This window comes from Triplophysa dalaica, chromosome 8 (genome assembly GCF_015846415.1).
Source record: "Triplophysa dalaica isolate WHDGS20190420 chromosome 8, ASM1584641v1, whole genome shotgun sequence".
NCBI lineage: Eukaryota > Metazoa > Chordata > Actinopteri > Cypriniformes > Nemacheilidae > Triplophysa > Triplophysa dalaica.
In genome coordinates, this window is record NC_079549.1 from 10,669,978 (window position 1) to 10,690,982 (window position 21,005).

Genomic DNA, 21,005 nt, shown 5'->3' on the forward strand with positions numbered 1-21,005 from the left:
TTATAGCACCTTTTTTCTTTCCCAATGTGCAACACAGATGTAGAGATTTCTCATTTTTTTATTTAAAACCCCGAAAATAGATAAAAGGAGCAGTTGCATTGACTGTCGGATTTGTGACAGGTTTGTGAGGTTTCCAGCTCTGAAGGCCCACTGATCATCTTAACTTTCTGACAGTTCGTACACTGAAATACAGAGTGAATTGAAAAAAAAACATGTGCTTACTATATACAATATTTGAATCGCTCTTTTCATCCATAATGAGCCAAATAACCCCTTCGTAATCATGGCACCATAAACCTATTTTACGATACTATACCAGCTGAACTATTATGATACCGAGCAGTATCACGATGCTGTGCCATGTTCAAATTTAAATATACAAAATATAACAAATTTCCTTAAACTAAATTATCTAAATTAAAAAAATATATATTTACTATAGACGCTTTTTGCACCGATATCACGCTTACGCTGTGGCAATAGCTGTAGGCAATCAGACAAAACAAAGGGAAAACTGGAGAAGTCCAATACAAACCAGCACAGATTCGGCTACATAAGGAGTTTAAAATATCATCTTGTTGTTTTGTTTAGTGCCCCAATGGACAGAAAACAGTCTTCAGTTTGATATTTTAACACATACCTGCTGCCATTGCCAAACAAAAACACTGACAACATCTGTAGTTAAACACAATAAAACGAATGGACTGAACAGAAACGATCATCAAAAATTTCCCTTTAGATTAAAATGGATTAAAATGATGATTTGGGTATGTGTCTGAAAATATATCACATAGGCCTATGCCCAAATCCACATTGCAGCAAGCTTTCCAAATTCAGGTATGTGCTCTACAACATCAGTAAAATCAGGCCGTTCCTGTCGGAGCATGCCTCTCAGCTGCTTGTCCAAGCTCTGGCATATCAAGACTGGACTGCAATTCTCTGCTGGTCGGCCTTCCAACCAATGCAGTCAAGCCCTTGCAAATGATCCAGAATGCAGCTGCACGTCTAGTTTTCAATCAGCCTATAAGAATCCATCTAACACCCCTTTTGATTTCACTTCACTGGCTGCCAGTTGTTGCCCACATCAAGTTCAAATCTGACACTGGCCTTCAGTATGATAACAGCAAATTCGCCCATCTACCTTAAATCAGTGGTCCAGGTCTACATCCACTCCCGTCATCTTCGGTCTGAAAATGTGCGAAACTGTTTGTCACCTCTTCTTTGGTGTCACAAGTGCATTAGTATAATGGGAGAGGGAACAGTGAGAAGGCTCATGTTATGTATCAGGTTTGTGTTCAAGTAAATGCATTTGCTAAGGTTTGCCATGGTTAGTACACGCAGGCATCTATACGTTCTCAGCTTATCTTTACTATACAAGCTTGGTTTCTCTGTCTGGTAGGTTTATTTCAGGGCACTTAACTGGAGGTAATCCTGTCCGTTCGTCCCTAGATCCATTGAGTGAGTGCATACAGGTCGGACAGGTTCCTTGCGTTAAAAGTTACTTTTATCAAATACAAATGCGGTCCTAGAAAGTGGAAATTTAATCAGATCTTTTCAAGTCATTGTCAAAAAGCAAGCAAACAAACGTGCTACCTAGCAATAGTAATCCTGAAAGGGGGATATTTCTGCCTCCACCTAAGCTCCGCCCACAAAAATGTCACAATGTTTACTAACAGTAAAGACTTCTATAGTAAACTAGTATAGCAATCGGATTGAGTGTGGCAAATACAGTAGTCTACTTTAATATTTACTATGGTAAGACTCAAAAACACTAGTGTCAAGGATTTTTTGGAAATATTACTGTTAGTAGATTGGCTGCTAAAGTACACTAGAACATTTTTCAAATTGAGAACTAATTAAAAAAAAAAATACATTTCTACAGCAATGTTTATAAAGGAAAATGTAAAGCTAACCTTAGATGTAAATTTGAAATGGCCAATTAGGTGCCAGCAACTTTTTACAGAGTCCGTGAATCATTCAACCAAAATGGCTTGACAAATTAATCTCGTCCGAATCGTTCAAAACAGATTCATTTACATTTAGTCATTTAACAGAAGCTTTTATCCAAAGCGATTTACAGAGAGTTCAGGGACCAATAAAGCGATATGTCATAGGAACAATAAGATAGGTGCTACTTAGTGGTGGGCATAGATTTTTTTAATATAGATTAATTTAGATTAATCTTGGAATTAATCTAGATTAATCTAGATTAAAATGGCTCATTTGAATTCTGCCGAAGGCATTCAGAATATGTGTGCTACCCAGAACAGGTGTCTCAAGCCAGGTGGCGCATTAGACCAGGGGCTCATCTCCTGTTTCCAAAATGCATCACAAACTGCTTGAGAAAGCTGTTCTACTATGATAATTGGTGATGAAAATTAAATTATGTTCAATAAGATGAACTTGTGTTTACATTAGCATTAGCTAAGGGATGCTTTGCGTTTAGGTTGTACTTGAGACTGGAAGAGCTCCTACAGTACATTTACATTTAGTCATTTAGCAGACGCTTTTATCCAAAGTGATATACAAAGAGTGAGGGAGCAACAAGCGATATGTCATACAGGAGCCATAATACATTAGGTCCCAATACAAATTTACTGGTTTCAACTGAAGCTAGACCACTACCTGTTGAGAGAAAGCTTTTTTTAAACCAATTTCGCATTGCACAATGTGCAAACAACCTTAGTCATGTCGATGTTTCCATTGGGAAGCTTCTTAAAAATACATTTTCCCTGAAGCAACCCGGCGGCTTCAAAGCTACATCCATGTTAGCACCTCACGCTTGATGTGGTAATTTCACAGTAACGTCATGTTGTGTTCAGACCAAACGCGAATGGCGCGTCAAGCGCGAGTGATTTACATGTAAAGAGGTGGAGAACAGCCTTGATGCCCGATGATTCCTGAGATAGGCGCAGGCTCCCCGTGACCCGAGGTAGTTCGGATAAGCGGTAGAAAATGGAATGGAGGTGGAGAACATGGTCCACTCGTACTCAAAATCTCCAGACTCCCACGGGATCTGGTCGAAGCTCTGCCGGAGTTGGAAGTTGAAGATCTCTCTGACAGGGGATTCGGCCAAACATTCCCAACAGACCCTCACAGTACGTTTGGGTCTGCCGAGTCTGTCCAGCTTCCTCCCCCGCCATCGGATCCAACTCACCACCAGGTGGTGATCAGTTGACAGCGCCACCCCTATCTTCACCCGAGTGTCCAAGACATAGGGCCTGAGGTCAGATGAAACAACCACAAAGTTACTAGTTTCCACAAATACAGAACAATACCTGTTGAGAGAAAGTTTTTTTTATTTGCCTGTCAATCATTCACAGAAGAGATGATGATGAAGGCGAATGAGAGGGAAAGCGATTTACTGCCCTTTTAAGAAGACAATACAAGATGCTGCTCATTTGCTGAACGCAGGGTTTTTCATGGGGTGTAGGAGGGAAGGAGGGTGTGAAAGTATGCCGGTGCTGATCCAGAGATAGTCCTGTAGGCCAGTGTTAGTGACTTGAATCTGAATTAAGAAGAGATACAATGCAAAAAGGCAGATGTAAGGGTTTAAATGAACATAAATGACATGTTTAAATGAACATTAATGCGCATATGCAACATTATTTATGGTACTACGATAATGATTCTTAAAACATTTAATGGCATAGCCAGTATTTTCAAGCTTTAACATAGTACCAGTGCACCGTGCAATCCTTGGGTCCCTAAAAACTTCAATTACATAGCTAACAGAGTTTTACTATAAATTAGAATGAGATTTTTGTATTTGTAAACTATTAATGATGGAAGCAGTAATTCAACATGATGATAACATAATCAGTCCTCAATAACGAATTCAGCTCTAAGTGGTCAACATCATTTCTCCTCCTTCCTGTTGGAATTCAATAGTTCAATTCAAGCGTCTCTCTCTTTGTTCCATCTCTGTAAGCTAAGGGTTTCGTAAAGGTCAGTGTGGACATGGTTTATTATGAATTCAATATGAGCTTGTGAGCATTTCCTGTTCCTGTTCTGACAGATAAGTTCAAAGTATAGCAGCGGTCCTAAGACACAGTAGCCAAAACCCAACTCTTGAAAATATGAGTATCATAGTTCCAGCAGATCAGTCAAGCCCGTTGACCTTTTCTTCAAAACATGCACAACGCATTTAACTCAAATTTCTCAATCTAACTGTCATGTGTGATCACGGGGTGGAAAATTCTGGACACCTGAATGAAACCCGAGCCTAAAAGACCAACTCACACCAACATCCCATGCCAGTGACCAGCATTGCTGTCAAAAGCAATGGGTGAAGGTTCCAGGAACACAATTATATGTGGTAAAAAGAACCAAAGCGGCGCTTCTCTGTCATGGCCAGTTCCCTCCTCTCATAAATACCACATCGATGAATAATAGCCCTCCGTCTGCATGGTGGGCAGCTCAGATCTGGACGACATATGAAAGCGGTGCTCACGGGCCACGGCTGCAGCTGAAATCTCCTCGCCTTTCACTCATCAACCAACTCATCTGGTGTGCAGTGGTCACACCGAATCGCCGCGTACTGAATACACAAAGCGTGTAACCATCTGGTGATCACACAAACACACATATAAACAGGAAATGCTTTATCATTCTTTACCATTATACACATGTTGGCCAAGAAATTATGGAATGTTTTACAAAAACCTTTTACTAATCTGGTTCCATTAAATGTGCAATGATAACATAACCCAGAGAGTTTCTATATACAGAAGCTGTAGAGGTCCGTACGCTTCATAGTCTTATGCTTTACCAAAACCCAATGTATCTTGGTGCTGCCTAAGAGGGATTACTAAAAGTCATTTTAACCGGACGTCACTGACCATAAACAGCTCAACAGAGGATAAAGCGCTTTGCACAAGCGCGCCGCATGTGCGCATATGTCTTTGTGCTTTAGTTTTTATGTCTCAATCAGCTCTCCCTCGCCTCGTGAGATGGTACGAGGGAGAGCAGTTGTGGGATGCTGGCGAGCGAGCTGAGCTTTGAAAGTGAAACTTAAGACTGGCAGAACATAAGAAGCAGGAAAACTGATATCTCCTCGTTAAGGACCTTACTAGCTTCAGTCTTTGTAGTGGAGACTTCAACTTATAAAAGGAAACAGGTCTGTAGGAACCTGCTTGTCACACACAAGCAAAAATCATGCAGTCACACAAACTGAGCTTGGTGTTGTACCTTCCACAGTTTTCGTTCCTGAATAATCAGCTCATCCAGTGTATCCTGCAGTGTGTTTTGAAGATGCCATAAGGGGGAGTTTTGAACAACATGAACCTGGCAAAGAATTTGTGACGCATTCTTCAATCCCTGCAGTTTCTTAAAGGGATAGTTCACCCAAATCGGAAAATGGTGTAATCATTGACTTTCTTCTGTAGAAGGCGTAAGATATTTTGAGGAATGTCGATCGGTGGTACCAACTCACTTCTATTATATGGACACAAAACCAATGGAAGTCAATGGGTACCGCTGCTTTTGGGTTACCAGCATATCATTTTTGTTATCTTCTGCAGAAGATAAATGGCATACATGTTTAAAATGATAAAGGGGTGAATAAATTATGACCATATCTACCTTTTATAACTCTACTTTTAAGGACTGAGAATGAGCATGTATAGAGAATGTGAAGCTGGCGTCACTCCCTATGTTGTATGTTGCAGTGGCTCCGCCATCTCGGGAGGATAATCCACTGCTATTATTGTTTTGATTTGTACCGTTACTCGTTTTGTTTGATATGTGGAAAAATCATACCATGGGCTTTTCCTCATGGACTCTGCGTAATGCTATTGCAGTTTTTAACAAAGCAAGACCAACCTACCATAGTTATATTTCCTAATCAAACAGGAAAAACAAAACACTGCATTGAACTCACTAGCAGCCATTCTCCCAAGATGGCGCAACATTTGAGGCGGCGTGACGTCGATTAACACACTCTTATTCAGTTTTGTGTGGTGCTTTGTGTACAGTAGTAACTGACACATTTACCGCTCAAATGTTGTTGGTTAGACAGAGGACTACAAAACTAAAGTGAGAAAAAGCATATTTGCTATCGCTCATTCACTTCCGTCGACAAGAAAACCTGCCGGTTCGTTTGTAATTTCCCCCCATCAACGTGGCGCTCTCTCAAACCCTCCCACGTCTTCCTCAAGCTTTGTTTTTTCCTACCCAAAGGAAAGTTTTTGCTTTTCACGGTGGATGAGAGTTAATGACATTCTCAGTTATGTTTTATTGGTTGTCTAAGATGTTTTTCTTCATTTTGCTATACGGTTTCAAAGCAACAACATAAACAAACGTTACTTCGCATGCACGCGTTCGAGGACTCCACTTAACTTGGATTGCCTGTAGATTATTTCTAAAAATAAGCAAAAGAAACAGAAACATTACTTTTCTAAACTAGATTCTGCAATATTTTGAATTTAGACTTCGATACCAAGCTCACCCACTTGATGTCAATGTCCCAAGCGCTTTCTTTAAAATCCCAGTGAAGTTACAAAATAACAATGCCCATTTTTTCATGAAATGTTGCAGCCTTTATTGTAAATAGTAAATCAATGTTGGTCATTCTTTAAAAAAAAATATTAAAATGTGTGTGCCGTCATAATCTTTAGTAAATCTGAAGATGCACGTCCTTCCTGTAATGACAAACCATACTAAATTACCTACATTAGACAGTTTGGGCGGAGCATCCGTTAACTCCTCCCCTTCAACTGTCAGCTGTTGCCAGAACTATTTCAAAATGCAACGGCTGTTTTTATACATCCAATCAAATCACAGGGAAAGACGAAAGCCATGCCCACAATTTTTCCTCATTAGAAATTCCATTTCACACTGAAATGCATCAAAAATACAGAAGGAAAAAAGATGGCGCGAGCGCAACTGGCGCTCAAAGGGAATGAGAGATGACACTGATTGGTTTATTGCATGTTACGCCCAAAAAACACCCATTACTCATTAAGAGAATCGGGACAACCCGTATAGACCATGGGCCTGTTCTGCGCTTTAGACCATGCGCTTTGATGGTGAAAATAGAGCCCAACGTGTTGTTTACATGTTGTCATAAATAGGCCTACACGTATTAAGTTATAATATTAATGTGAATATAACATAGGTTAAATTAGTCAATCTTGAAATCTTTTAGTGCACATCCGAGGACTAAGCAAGTGAGGAGCTCCATTTCCCATTTATATAATGTCATAATGAAATAATGGAGACATTAAAGAAATCTTATATTTTATCTATTTTATTTATATTTTGTTATTTTCCTATAGGATTTATAGCATTTTCTTTGCCTCATTCCTGTTTCACACACATCATATAAATAATGAGATTGAGACTTTCTGTTGTAAAACGGGAAGTCACGTGAGCTCTGCAAAGGCTTTTGTTTTTCATTTGTCATACGATAGTGCTGATTTTTTGAAAATTTCATGCATTGTTTATTAAACCAAAACCTGTTTAAAGCTAATGTGGCGCCACTTTTAGTTCAAGCAAAAAATGTATTTGTCTCTGTCACCCTGTGATTTTTTGAGAGAAGTTTGCGCTGAGACTTGTAATGTCTGTCTTGGAGAGTAAACCTGGTGTGTGAAGATAGATGGACGTTCACATATTTAGCATGAAAGCTAATAGGGGGATTGACACTTCTGGGTGGCATAAGCTTTATGCTGGTTTGAGCAATAGTTTAGAAAAACACAAATAAACCTCAACGTGTCTCATTTAACATTTCTGAGTTCACAGACCCAATAAAAACACTGCGCTGTATTCAGCTGTTACTGACCCGGAGTAGTAAATATCTTGGAGATCACTCAGTGATTTTCTTTGGTGGCATAATTTGACCAGCACAAGTATGCTTTAGTGGACAGTCTCTGGTGGACAGTTTTATAGTTTTCTGTGAAGTTTTTTTCTCCTTTTCCTCTCTAAAATGACCACACTCTCATGCACACATCTGCTCTGTATCATTAAAAATAAAAACGCAATGAAAACATTCACATCCCTCTGTTCTGCATATAGACTCTGAAGTGATTGGGGTCCTGAAAAACTGGCCTTTCTCTCTCTTCGTGTACAGCTGTAACAAATTGAATGTCTGATTCTCATCAGCATCTTTTCCAGGAGCCCTGTGATGAATTACTTTTGCACAGCATCCCTGCGTGAGCATGGCGAAGACAAGACAGACGGTCTTCGTGACACACCATTGCCGTTCTCTACTTAGAGTGAAAACAAATGACAAACCCACTTGCAAACAGCACAGGCTCAACATTCTATGTGAGGATACAATGGTAGATGACATTTTTATTGAAGTGTTTATGATATGTAATCTACTTATCAGAGAGAAAGAAAGACAACAACATACAAACATAAACTATGAAATCAAGACACATCTGGACAATCTATATGGTTATTTGCATAAGTACATGTGCGCACTGTTGATTATTTGGACACTATGTATGTAAGCACAGACTGTGGTCCTGCACAGTACACAAGAAAAGAGGCGTCTTTCTGACCTCATTTTAATTTAAACTTCTCTCAACTGTACTGAAACAAAACTCTTCTCCATCTGAAATGACCCAAAGGATCTTTTCCAGATTGCTCATGATAGAAGCTGCATCTAATCGAGGGCTCATTTCTTCCACTCGTCTTTTCCCAGGCTGTGTTTGAGGCTTTCAAGGGTGGAAGAAAGCACGTCTGACCAGTCAAATATCCTTGATTTCACCTAGTTTTACGTAATCAAGCCATTTCAACCCATCTTTCTTCATGGACGAATGAGAATGAACGGGGCCAGAACAACTGTATCAATGAGGAGAAACATTTCTATGAAACTGAATCACGTTTATGGGGAGAGTTGAGACAAGTGAGTGGTTTATGCATATGAATTGACTTAAGATACATAATTTTATGGCTAGGGTATGATGCACAAATGCTACAATTAGACAAGAGGTTGATGAAACTCATGATAAGATGAGATCTATTACACAGACAACATTTCAGGCTCAAAATAAAACTCGATTGCAATACAAAATCACGTTGGAACCTGTTTTTACTAAATAACGTTTACATTTTTAGGGTTTCAAATAATATGCTATGGTGTACAGTATAGGTTAATAAAGTGAAGTGGAGGTGCTTTAATACAGATAAAGAGCACAGAACCTGAGCTATCCAGAGTGCTGAACCATCACAACCACTTTTAAGTAAGACAATTTAATTAATAAACTTGCGCTTTTTAAGCAAAAACCTGCACAAGATACTGTTTATGTAACAGAAAAGCTGTATAGGAAATTTCACATTTCTTGCCCTCTGTTATGCTCCCAAAATAAGGGTCCTAAAGAAGGTTCCTCACAGAGAGTCCATAGAACTAGTTTTGGTTCGCAAAAGAACTACTCATTCAAAGGTTCTTAAAACTATGCGTTTTATGGGTTTATAATGACAGATGGCGATACCGCTTTAAAAAGACACTGTGGCAGAAAAGAGGCCAATATAACATGCAATTACAGTAAATGAGAGACATACAGAAAATTGATCAATTATGACTTGACTATAACTTTAACCCAATATATCCGTCTATAACTACTTTTTTACCATTTTAAAAGTCTTAAGAACCCGTTTCCTTTAAAACGATATTATTCACTGGTATTTATGCCCTGAATTTCCAACTGTTTCCATTCGTTTTCAAATATGACAACATAAGTAGTTTAAATTGTGCATTACAGTGCTGACCATGCACTTTCTCAAACATCACTGCCTTCTCCCACATGCAGACAAAAACATCAAACATTTATAAACCATCAATCAATCTGAGCTCCAGATTTATGACCATCTCCACTACACAAAAAGAGAGAGACAGAAAAAGATGAGGGGGACAGAAGATGGCATTGACAAATTAAGAGAAATGGGGGGATTTTATTAGTGAGTTTGCTCTGACATCTTTAAAATTCTCAGACAGTGAAGTGACAAAGACGAGAGATCCTAGACGCCACAGTTGGCACATGATTTTTGTCTTATAAAGCGACTTTTAAAAGGTTAGTAAGTTGTACAGTATATAACTGAGTTTGCACATGCATGAGAAGTTCTTTGAATTTGAATTGCTGTAAATGAAACAAAAGTTACTTCCCTTGTAGGTTCAACATACTGTTAAATAAAGTCACAATAAAATTCTACTTAAAAAGTTAAATCAGTGCCATGCAGTATATGCAAACATTCTTTAAATTTCCTAATAGGAAACAGAGAAGTTTACACTTTGGAAAAACATTTTGTACCGCCTGGTTGGTCTTCCACACACATATTCACTAATGTGTGGTGAGGATTCCATGTGTGATGAACCCAAACTGTATTTGACAGGCAGAGAGGCGTGTTTTTGATCTCTCCGCTATATTGTGACAAGCAGTAGGTGCTATTTTGGTTCACAAAGATGTGGGACGAAGGGCATAAAAAAAGAAAAATGACATTAGCACTTCAAACTGAACTAAATGAAGAACCACTAAACCTTGTTTCATAGAGATGTAGAAACTGAGAGCTGAGGTAAAGACAAAAGATTGTAACCAGGGCAGAGGAGAAACACTCTGCTCAATCTAACACATATGTTGTGGTGTAACAGTGTTGTAGCCTGAAGGCACAGACAGCAGCAACATGTGAAAAAGGTTTTTCCAATCATACAAAAAAAGTCTTTACTTTAATAATAAATGTAAGAGAAAGGGAGGCTCAACTGAGATGACTAGAAGGTTGTGTGTGTGGGTTATGGGTAGAGAAAAAGAGAGAAGAAAGAGAGATGTATAGATACCATCAACATCAGAGCCATCTGTGGATTAATACAATTTACACCTCAGTTAAAGCAGGTCGGTCAGCACCTCTTCGTGCTCAAAGGCCTTCAAAGAGCGGAGCCTGGCCCTCAACGTTTTCACTGCAAACCAAAACAAAAACACTCACAGACAAGCGATACAAAAATACACTATGCGAATATTATTATTAGATTTAAATTAAGTAACGTAATTACATAGAACGGGAGAATTTGATTTAGATATAGCACAAGCGTGGCATGAATAGCGTTAAGTGGAGTTTGGTTTCGTTCATGGGGAGTTCAGTCATTGATACTTTCTTTAACACACTCTCTCCTTCTCTCACTTTCAAATAAGTTGAAACCTTAAAGGAATCATTATAAAAACCCAGCAGTGTTTCAAACTATGAAATATTTAAACTCGTATTGTAAAAACCAAAGATTTTGTAACAGATAAGATCGGACTCAAAAGAACAATTCCCAATTTGGATATGACTTTAAAATGTAAGTTTTCTACAGATTTAGAAGATTTGCAATATAGCATGTTTTGATACCATATAATGCTTTTATGTCCTTTAAATGCGTACAAGCTTCAGCTAAAATCCCCAGTGAATAGATGTAAAAATATTTTTTTTTAATCATTTTTCTTCATGCATTTTTCTTTCTCAATTTTCATTTATTTTTGCATAAAAAACACAGAATATCGACAACAGTGCATTTAAAACAGAATTCACTTAACCTAACCTTTTTAACTATTCCTTTAAAAAATACCTTTGGTCATTTAAGCCCTTAGTTTGCTCATCTAAAAACTCTTGATACTCATACTTTTATAAGAAATATTTATAATCGCAACACTAAACAATGTTCAGCTGAAACAACTCAAATAACGAAAAATTAGTTTCCCAAACATTACCCAAAAAAAATTACCACATGAAAGGTTGAACAGGAATATTGATGATATGCCAGTTACCCACCCTCACAATACATACAATTGAAACAAAAAGTTGCTTTTGGCCCCTTTTTCACTTCTGTACAATGCACAGACCATGGAAAGTGCTGACAGTAGGGCTTAGTGACTGTGAGAGTGTGTGTGTGTGTGTGTGTGTGTGTGTGTGTGGCCTAAGTGAGCAGGGGATTTACCACTGTTTACCACATTTCTACCTGAACACCTGTGACAGTGAAACAAATCAGCAAATCAAGAGCTTCAGTGACAAGGTACGATATCTGTAACTTTTATTACCTGGATATACACAAGACTCAAATGCCTTACAATTAAAAAGATGGGAATTTTAGATCCATTATAAAATAATTGTCGGTGTGTGTGCATGGGTGTGGACAGGTTTGGATATGGCTATCCAAGTGAGGTCATTCATGTTAAAATGTCATCAAATCGTCCTATAGTCTTAGTATGAAAACTAATGTGTGTTTGTGTGATCCTAGTAAACCATATTGTATGCTGTTGGGATCAAATGTCCCCATGCACAAAGATAGTAAAACTAGTAATTTTGACCAGGTGGAAATATTCCTTCTGATGACAGCATCTTATAAAGATATAACAGAAAATTATTAATACGAAAATGTAAAAATGTGGCATGTTTCCTATGAGATAGAACTAAAAGTTTAGCCTAGAGAAAAAAGTTATTATGTCTATAGAAAGTCCCCATAAAATATGAAAACTCAACATTCTTATTATAGATATTATCAAATAAATATGTGCAATGTACATGACAGCAACAATTTTGAAAACAAACTGTTAATATGTATTACTTTATAAAATACCGTAAGAGTTATCTTCATTGTTCTTTTTTTTTAATCATTATTGCTGTCCCACCATAGGACACATTTAGTGGCTATTTGTCAACCACACATGTAGGCCTACTTTGATCCTCACATATCCACTTGTTTAAAACACAGACTTAAGTCATAAGCTAAACTCTTTGTTGATAACTTGAGACATGTTTCAAGATTAACCTCTCAAGTGCTCAGGTTTTAATCTTTTCTTATGCTGAAAACTGCTCCAAAATGTTTTATTTGCTTACTCTATTGCCACCTAGTGTTCACACGTCTATTTGCCTGCTGTCTCAGAGATCTTTGTTGTCCAAAATAAAAGAATATAGGTATCAAAACAAAAGATTATTGATGTTATGACACAAATTTTAACAGACTTAATATACAGAAAAATATAAAAAATACAGAAAAACTTTATACATACTCAAAACTATGGTGTCCTTAAAAACATGAACAAACTTCACTGACAGGAAGTGTCTGTGCTGAACCAACAGTACTACAAGCATTATATTATGTTATGTTATGCATATAGTTGCTAGAAGCTTCAGTTCAAGATTTTAGACCAATATCTAAAGACCAATAGACCTGCAGTATCAGACCATCTATTAGGTGTTTTGGTAACATTTTACAGAAGAGTGTATTTGTGTATGTTAGTTATTGTGTCAGCTGACGTGAACTAACAATAAACAGTCTATTTTTAAGGGATTTATTAATACTCGTAAATGTTATGTACAGTAATACCAATGCAAGTATTCACTGTTTACTACGCATTGATTAATGAAAAAAACATTTTAATTCAAATATTAGTTTTGGACACAACAGACAGGTCTTATGTAATGTTATTTTGTTTAAGACAGCTACAAGAGGAAGAGGTTCAAGTCTTTATAATAATAGAAGAATGAAAAAACTTTTTCTTAATAGTTACCTAAATAATGCCAGCTGTGCACAAGAAAATATTTACATTTATTCATTTGGCAGACGCTTTTATCCAAAGTGACTTATAAGTAGGAGAGCATAAAAAAATAGAAAATGTGAAAATTATTATGAGTGTATAAAAATACAGTTAAAAGTTACTCGTTATGCAGGAGCCAAGAGGTCCAGTGGACTGTGCGCCGAAATGTTGTAAAGCAGCAGTTCCGGCAACCTTAGTTCGAATCTCCACTCGTGGTCCTTTCCCGGCTTGCGAATCCCTCTCTCTCATCCCACAATTTCTTGTCTCACTCTCCTCTGTCCCATCCATAAAAAGATGCAAAAAGCCAAAAAAAGTTACACGTTATTTGTTGTTTCCACACAACAGTAAACAACTTATTTGACTGCCTTGTCCACTGGCTGCCACCGCAAAAAGTTATACACAAATGACGAAGCATTTAACACATTTTGACCCAATAATAAGCCACAGAATAAAAAAACTTCATTACAAATGACTAAATGATACAAACAGAATTTAGACTTCAATGTATTTGAGAAACATTATAACATATGCTCATTGTGAACAGGTATCCATTTTCACTTCTTAATGCATTGCATTGTTGAATATAGATCCAACCAATTTCCAAAATGATTCTAATGTTAAGCTCACCTCAACATAATACTTAGGCAAAGACATAATAAATAATTTAATATACCCTTATACTGAAAATTGTGCCAGCCTGCAGTAATATTAAATCTGATGTCATAACTGAAAGGTCTGACTCAAACAAGTTTGTGCAAACATTATCATTTGCAGTGTCAAGAGATTTGTTTGAATAGTACACCTAGGTCAGTTGTTATACTGTGCATCACTCTGTAACAGTTAATTTAAGCTAATTAACAGTCAATAAACTGTCAGCTGTTAGATGACATAAGTGTTTGTAATGGTGGGAAAAAAGAGCAGTTGGATCTCAGGCTATTGCTTAAACACACTGCTTGGCCACCCCATATCAAAGCCGCTCCTGGTAAAGTGTGACTTCTTTTTAATACCTCTCATGAGATGTTAAGGCACAGGGATAATGTACCATTGTCTGTGTTTTATGATGTAATCCACTTATTCTGCAGTCCTGTCTCCAGGACAAGTCACCCTGGGCCACTAGATTTCATTACAGATTTCTGACAAGAAGTTCAATTGACTATTTTCTTTGAACAAGATATTCTTGCACTAAAACTACAAGCTATCTCAGTAATGAGTTAAACGTGTGCTTGCAGTGTATACAGAGAACTGTGAGTTCATGAGCTCCTGAGGTTTATTCTATAGTCTTTATGGACAATGATCACAATTCCAAGCACTGAAAACACAGAAAAAAGCAGGGGTCAGTCTTAGGTCATAGAATTTTAGTCTCTCTTTTTGTTATCATGACCAATTTTTTGCAAATTTTCATTTTGAATTTGGGAGACATCACAATTCACAGAATTAAACACAAATTTTAATTTTACTTAAAATGCACCAACTGTATTTAGTAGTTGACAAATATGAAAGCTGAATAAACTGCTAGTGGTGTGTGGATATGCATGCCTTTTTTAAACTTTAGTTAAAAGCAGAAATTTAGAAATCAAACTGTTAATAACGTATGCTTTTCTAATTATTAATAGTTATATTTAGAAAATAGAGATTTATCTTCATTGTCAGTTTCTTCTATATTTTTGCTGTATTGCCATTTAAAAAAAAATAACATAAATGATAGTATTAAATTAGATAGTATTTGATATATAGAATGCTATTTACTTTGTAGTAAATTCAGAAAAAAAAGAAAAAAAAATTGTGTTCTCTTAATTTTTTCGGTGGCCGTATATTAAACATGAACTGATGGATAAGCCAGCACTGGCTTAGTCTCTTGAAAATGGTTAATACAGGATAAAGTCCAGAGGTCAGAGTTTCCCATTACTTTAATTATTAACTTTAAATTGTAGTGCATAAAAAGCATTGAAAAGCAAGAATTGTCTATACAATCTTAAAGAAGGTAGGTATCGTTGATAAATTCCTATTTAGTACAAGTTGCTGATGAGTACTGGTTCTTAGTAATAACTCAAAAGTTTGTTTCCAGCCCAGCGTTCCCATTACCCTGGTTTAGTCTTTTGTGTTAATCAGTATTTTGCTCCAAACATTCAGCATTCCATAGGCAGTTGGCTAAAAGCACTGGGGCGCTCCACAGTACTGTGACCAAAATTTGTGCCATTAAAGCAAAGGTAAACGATGTCTATTTTGCATTCAGCGTTGTTTATAAAAGGATTTAACTAGAGCATAACAGGATGCTTAAACCTTTTACATTTATACTCTATGTTCTAAGTTACTTGTGTGGTTTAAGAGTTTATGTAATCTGATTTGTTATGCCATTTAAGTGGCAAGATTTTAATATTATCCTTGAAAATATTTAACATTTATTTGTGTCTACATTGTGAGCAAGGTTATTGTAAAACCACAGTTAATTTTCATAAGGATTATAACCGTTTCCAGGGGTTAAAGTAAAAAAATCCTGAGCCTGAACTTTCATATTGCGGGGTTGCGAGAGTAGACACATATGCAGGGTTATTTGTCAAATAAAAAAGAACATTATTTCCCTTGAAACTAATTAGTAACATGTCGTTTTTGAGCTTCTCAGACAGACGTTTCCTAAACTTTGATGAAATGTGTATGGATCACTGACTCTAAAGAAATGGGGGCATAATTATAACCCACAAAACCATAGCTTTATGCAATTATCGTATACAAAAACATAGCTTAAAATACCAAATTCAACCAAATTCATCATGATTAAATTCCTACTTTATAATAAGAAAATAAATAAGACTCATATTTTTGGCCTAATGAGGTTGGCATTTTGAGAGCAAAATAAAGAGACCAGATCTATGATTTAGTCATTTAGCAGAAGCTTTTATCCAAAGCGATTAAATGGTTTCATAGGTATTAATGGTGATGATGTGGCACAAGTCATATCCACAACAAATAGAAATGAGAGATTCAAGTTGGTCAAAGCAGGTAAGCATAGATGAGCCCTCAAAAAAGCAAGCGTGACTTTTTTTATCTCGTTTTTTTTATAATGATTTGTGGAGGCACATTTATTTTCCATTTTTAAACTCCTTTTTGCACTACAAACTGTGAAACGAAAATAATATAAAATCCTATTAAAGTTACAAAGGTTACGGAGTCAGCAGTGAGTGGGACATTTGTTTGATTTATATCAAGCACATAGAATGGCAGGAATATCAGGCTGCTGTCACTAATGTATTAACATCAGATTTCTTTCTCAACTTTTTACGCTCACTTCATACAAAAACCACCATATTTATGACTTAACTCTGTGAGATAAGTGCAATAAGCTGTGAAAATGTTTAAAGAAAAGGATTTAGACGCTTTAGAAATCGATCCTTGATTTCTCAATCGCAGTTAGCGCGCGCGCATGAGCGTGTCAGTGACGCGCAGAAGTGGAGGTGTGATCAGATGATTTGCCGAAACAACACAAAGTAATCGATCTTTATGTCAAAGTCTCTCATTTGTACATGTCACATTTGTCATAATGGACTTAAAAGCTGCCCTCCGCTTTGGCTTTATAAACTTACTCTCGATCCTGCCGACTTGGCGTATCACTCCAGCAACCAAGACACGCCCCCCCCCCCCGCGTTTCTATTCTGATTGGACAGTCTCATACCATTGGTAGGCGAACTTATTAACTCGAACTGATATCAATAAGCATGTTAAATTTAAGATATTTTTCTTTTCTGCAGTCAAACGCCGCAAGCCGTAAATCAGGCACGGTGCAGGAAAACTTTAAGCCCTGCGTTTCGTACTTACGGATGTTTCCATGTTTTGTTTTTTCTTCTCCAAGGGAGAAGGTCCGCTGTGCAGTCGTGCAGGCATGACTATGGTTTGTCTCAACGATTTTGAGGAGTATGCCAAACAACATCTCTCAAAATCCACATGGGACTATTATGCTGCTGGAGCTGATGAATGTTACACTAGAGATGACAACTTGCTGGCTTACAAACGGTAGCCTAGGAGTACAAGCACTACTTTTTTGCACGTTTACGGTGCATGCTTTTAGCTAAACCAATACGAAACTCTAAACATACAAATATGTCAAAACATTGTTATATCTTTTAGGATCCGCTTTAGGCCAAGGATTTTACGTGACGTGTCGGTCAGCGACACTAGGACCACGGTACTAGGAACTGAGATCAATTTCCCTGTGGGAATTGCACCCACGGGCTTCCACTGCCTGGCGTGGTATGAGGGAGAAATGGCCACGGCCAGAGGTGAGAGTATAACATTTCACAAAGTACCAGTTAAACACAGCTTCGAAATGTAAAATAAGAAGGTAGTATAGTTACCATTCATGTACTCACGCGTAAAGTCTGACTGACTACCAGGCATTACTGTAAGCTGCGTTCGTCCTCTGCGCTGCGCAGATCGATCGGCGCATGACACCGAAATACCGCGAGATCGATTGGGACGCACACTTTCTTATACAACTACAAATGCAGGACATGCTCTGGGAACGACACGAGATGGGCGATATCAGAAAGAATAATAAAGCCTAAAAGAGCACAGTGTGAAATCCAAATATAAGTGAAGTACACATTATTTAAGAGTGATTTATATATAAAAATTAGAGAGATCGTGTGCAGGAGAAATATATTTTATGAATTCATATTATTTGAAGTACACATTATTTAAGAGTAATATATATATACAAATTAGAGAGATGGTGTGCAGGAGAAATATATTTTATGAATTCATATTATTTGAAGTACACATTATTTAAGAGTAATATATATATACAAATTAGAGAGATGGTGTGCAGGAGAAATATATTTTATGAATTCATATTATTTACACATGTGAGATGAGATTTGTTAAGGAAATATTGAAAAGTAGTAACATTTACCTGATAAGGGAGACGCCCTGGAGAAAAGTCAGTCCTGCACCTTGACATTCTTCTGCTGTTTGTATTTGAACTGTTGTGAGACAATATAAGAAGGATGCATTTTCTATTTATTTATTGGATAAAAATAAATCAATTGCATAAATGTAATTTTTTGCTGAACGCCCACACTTTGTGAACCACTGCTGTAATGTTTTTTCTTGCACGCTTCTTTACTCTGAAACACTGTCAATGACTGCTGAGTAGAACTGATATAGACACAAAGAAACTGCTAATCGTTTTAACTGCTGTTTTTCTCTTAATCTTTCCATCCGTCTCTTCTTTTATTTCTCAGCCACTGAAGCGGTGAACACTTGCTATATAACAAGCACATACTCCACATGCTCTGTGGAGGAGATCTCTGCCGCAGCACCCAACGGTTACCGCTGGTTTCAGCTGTACCTATACCGTGACCGTAAACTATCAGAGCAGATTGTGCGAAGAGTGGAAGCGCTCGGTTATAAGGCCCTGGTGCTCACAGTGGATGTACCCTATACTGGTAAACGGCGCAATGACATCCGCAACCAGTTTAAACTCCCTCCTCACCTGAAGGTCAAGAACTTTGATGGGATGTTTCAGGTAAGATTGTATGATTTATTACGTATTTGTGCCATCATTTTTTATTTAGGGTAGGACAGGTTATGGAATGAGAAAAGCAAATGTTGTTAGCTAGGTTCAAACTTGCTTAGTATGAGTTCCTCTGGTAGAAAATACACAAATTCTAATGGTTTACAGTGCAACTACTATTATGAACCATTAGGTTTTTACCATTAAAACCATATCATCGAAAAACATATTTAATATGATGTGTTTTGGCCCTAATTCTAGAGACTGTCATTGTTAAACCAATACAGTACACAACAATCTTTGATTTAATATGAATTTTTAATTTTATTTGATTGTGTCAGCAGGGAAACCATCCCATGAATATCTGGGTGCATAGAGGTTTGCATTTATCTGAATATCTCTGGCTTTCTCCACAGGAGCAAAAAAGCTGCGTTGAAGAATATGGGGTCCCGGCTAACACATTAGATCCATCAATCAGCTGGAAGGATGTGAGCTGGCTCCAGTCTCTAACACATCTCCCTATGATCATTAAGGGCATCCTCACAAAAGAAGATGCAGAGCTAGCTGTAGAGCATGGGGTCCAAGGCATAATTGTGTCAAATCATGGAGGCCGACAACTAGATGGAGGACCCGCGACAGTAAGGAACTTTGCAAGTTTGTTATAATTTACATCAATCAGATTATTACATCAAGATCGTATATATCACACAGATAGATTGTCTGCCTGAGATAGTAGAAGCAGTGCAGGGCCGTGTTGAGGTCTACATGGACGGGGGCATCCGCACGGGCAGCGATGTGCTGAAGGCTATAGCCTTGGGAGCCAAATGTGTGTTTATTGGCAGACCGGCAATCTGGGGCCTCGCTTACAAGGTAACACTGCGGGAATCCCATTTTTTGTAAGTATGCATCAGCTTCCTGTCGATTTAAAAAGATGCTGTGAACAAATGCATGGTAATTCACACAGATGAGATGTTCATATGAATCATATGTGTTTTGCAGGGGGAGGAAGGAGTAAAGGAGGTGTTGCAGATGCTGCAAGATGAGTTCCGTTTATCTATGGCGTTATCAGGTTTGTTTATAGCGCTCTTTTTTTTTTTTAAATGAAGCATGTCAAATTTTCACATCGAAAGAGATGAAACAGGGTTTTGGTGTCTCAACCTCAAATCACCTCTTGTTTTTCTAGGTTGCAGAAATGTTTCTGAGATCAACAGGAGCCTCATTCAGTTCTCCAGACTTTGAATATCCATGAGATCTACAGTTATTTACATAACAATAATCCACAATGTATACTTCAAGTGGTGTATGAATGTTCACAAATGTTCACATGATGGTAATATATAACTGACTACAGTGTTTTTATTTCAATCATAAACTTTGCAAATAAATTTCAGTTCATCTGATTAATCTGTTGTTTGTGGTTTTTATGTGAATGCTGTTGTAAGAGCTCATGATAAGCATAGCTCTTCACAAAGTCTAGTCAACTTTAGTATATACATGTCTATTTCTATTAGGTCTGTCAGTAACAGATAGTAAGGAAGGTTAAATATCAAGGTGTTTTTTGAAGGTTTCTTTTTTATGTGGCCACAACATATACACAGAGAAGTTTAAGTTAAAGCAATTCACCATTACTTGACATTATACATTGTTTTAGATAAGGTGATAAGATGAGGTAATAACTGATGATGTGTGTTAATTTCATATCATGGTCGATGTTGATTTTGGGCATTAACTGTATCTCGTATTCCAAAAACCAAACAGGGTATGCAACAAAACGGCAGTTTTCTTTAAAAAGAGTTTCTATTATATTTCATTTTTTATAAAATAAAAGGGCCAGTTCACCAAAAAATTTAAATTCTGTCATCATTTATTCACCATCGAGTGGTTCCAATTTTGTATACATTTCTTTGTTCTGCTAAACAAAGGAAGACATTTGAAACAATGTTAGTTACCAAACAGATCTCATCCCTCATTGACTCCCATAGTATTTCTTT

The 21,005-nt window shown here is 37.2% G+C and overlaps 1 protein-coding gene and 1 long non-coding RNA gene across 6 annotated transcripts; one reads left to right on the forward strand and one right to left on the reverse strand.

The window, feature by feature from the left end:
• Window positions 1–40: 40 nt before the first annotated feature.
• LOC130427892 (uncharacterized) lies at window positions 41–18,736 on the reverse strand. Of its 2 annotated transcripts, XR_008907368.1 has the most exons (4): window positions 17,855–18,736; window positions 13,631–13,783; window positions 10,775–10,894; window positions 41–3,508 (listed from the first exon to the last, which is right to left on the reverse strand). It is a non-coding gene; the product is annotated as an uncharacterized LOC130427892 (long non-coding RNA). The 2 variants fall into 2 exon arrangements; XR_008907367.1 differs by lacking the exon at window positions 41–3,508 and having other exon boundaries at window positions 9,422–10,894; window positions 17,870–18,736.
• hao2 (hydroxyacid oxidase 2 (long chain)) lies at window positions 15,471–20,418 on the forward strand. Of its 4 annotated transcripts, XM_056755630.1 has the most exons (9): window positions 15,471–15,489; window positions 15,639–15,715; window positions 17,353–17,513; window positions 17,628–17,779; window positions 18,743–19,026; window positions 19,431–19,652; window positions 19,726–19,884; window positions 20,014–20,083; window positions 20,198–20,418. In XM_056755630.1, the coding sequence occupies exons 3-9, from the start codon at window positions 17,383–17,385 to the stop codon at window positions 20,251–20,253; spliced, it is 1,074 nt and encodes a 357-aa protein (XP_056611608.1). In that variant the 5' UTR covers window positions 15,471–15,489; window positions 15,639–15,715; window positions 17,353–17,382; the 3' UTR covers window positions 20,254–20,418. The 4 variants fall into 4 exon arrangements, 3 of the variants coding, with proteins under 3 accessions (XP_056611608.1, XP_056611609.1, XP_056611607.1); XM_056755631.1 differs by lacking the exons at window positions 15,471–15,489; window positions 15,639–15,715 and adding an exon at window positions 15,753–17,180; XR_008907366.1 differs by lacking the exons at window positions 15,471–15,489; window positions 15,639–15,715 and having other exon boundaries at window positions 17,210–17,513; window positions 19,726–19,910.
• Window positions 20,419–21,005: the final 587 nt, after the last annotated feature.

Coding starts and splice junctions, on each gene's coding strand:
- hao2 (XM_056755629.1), top strand. CDS start 17,329: ATGTTTTGTTTTTTCTTCTCCAAGGGAGAAGGTCCGCTGTGCAGTCGT. Junction 17,514..17,627: donor AACTTGCTGGCTTACAAACG/GTAGCCTAGGAG, acceptor TATATCTTTTAG/GATCCGCTTTAGGCCAAGGA. Junction 19,653..19,725: donor TAGATGGAGGACCCGCGACA/GTAAGGAACTTT, acceptor TATATCACACAG/ATAGATTGTCTGCCTGAGAT.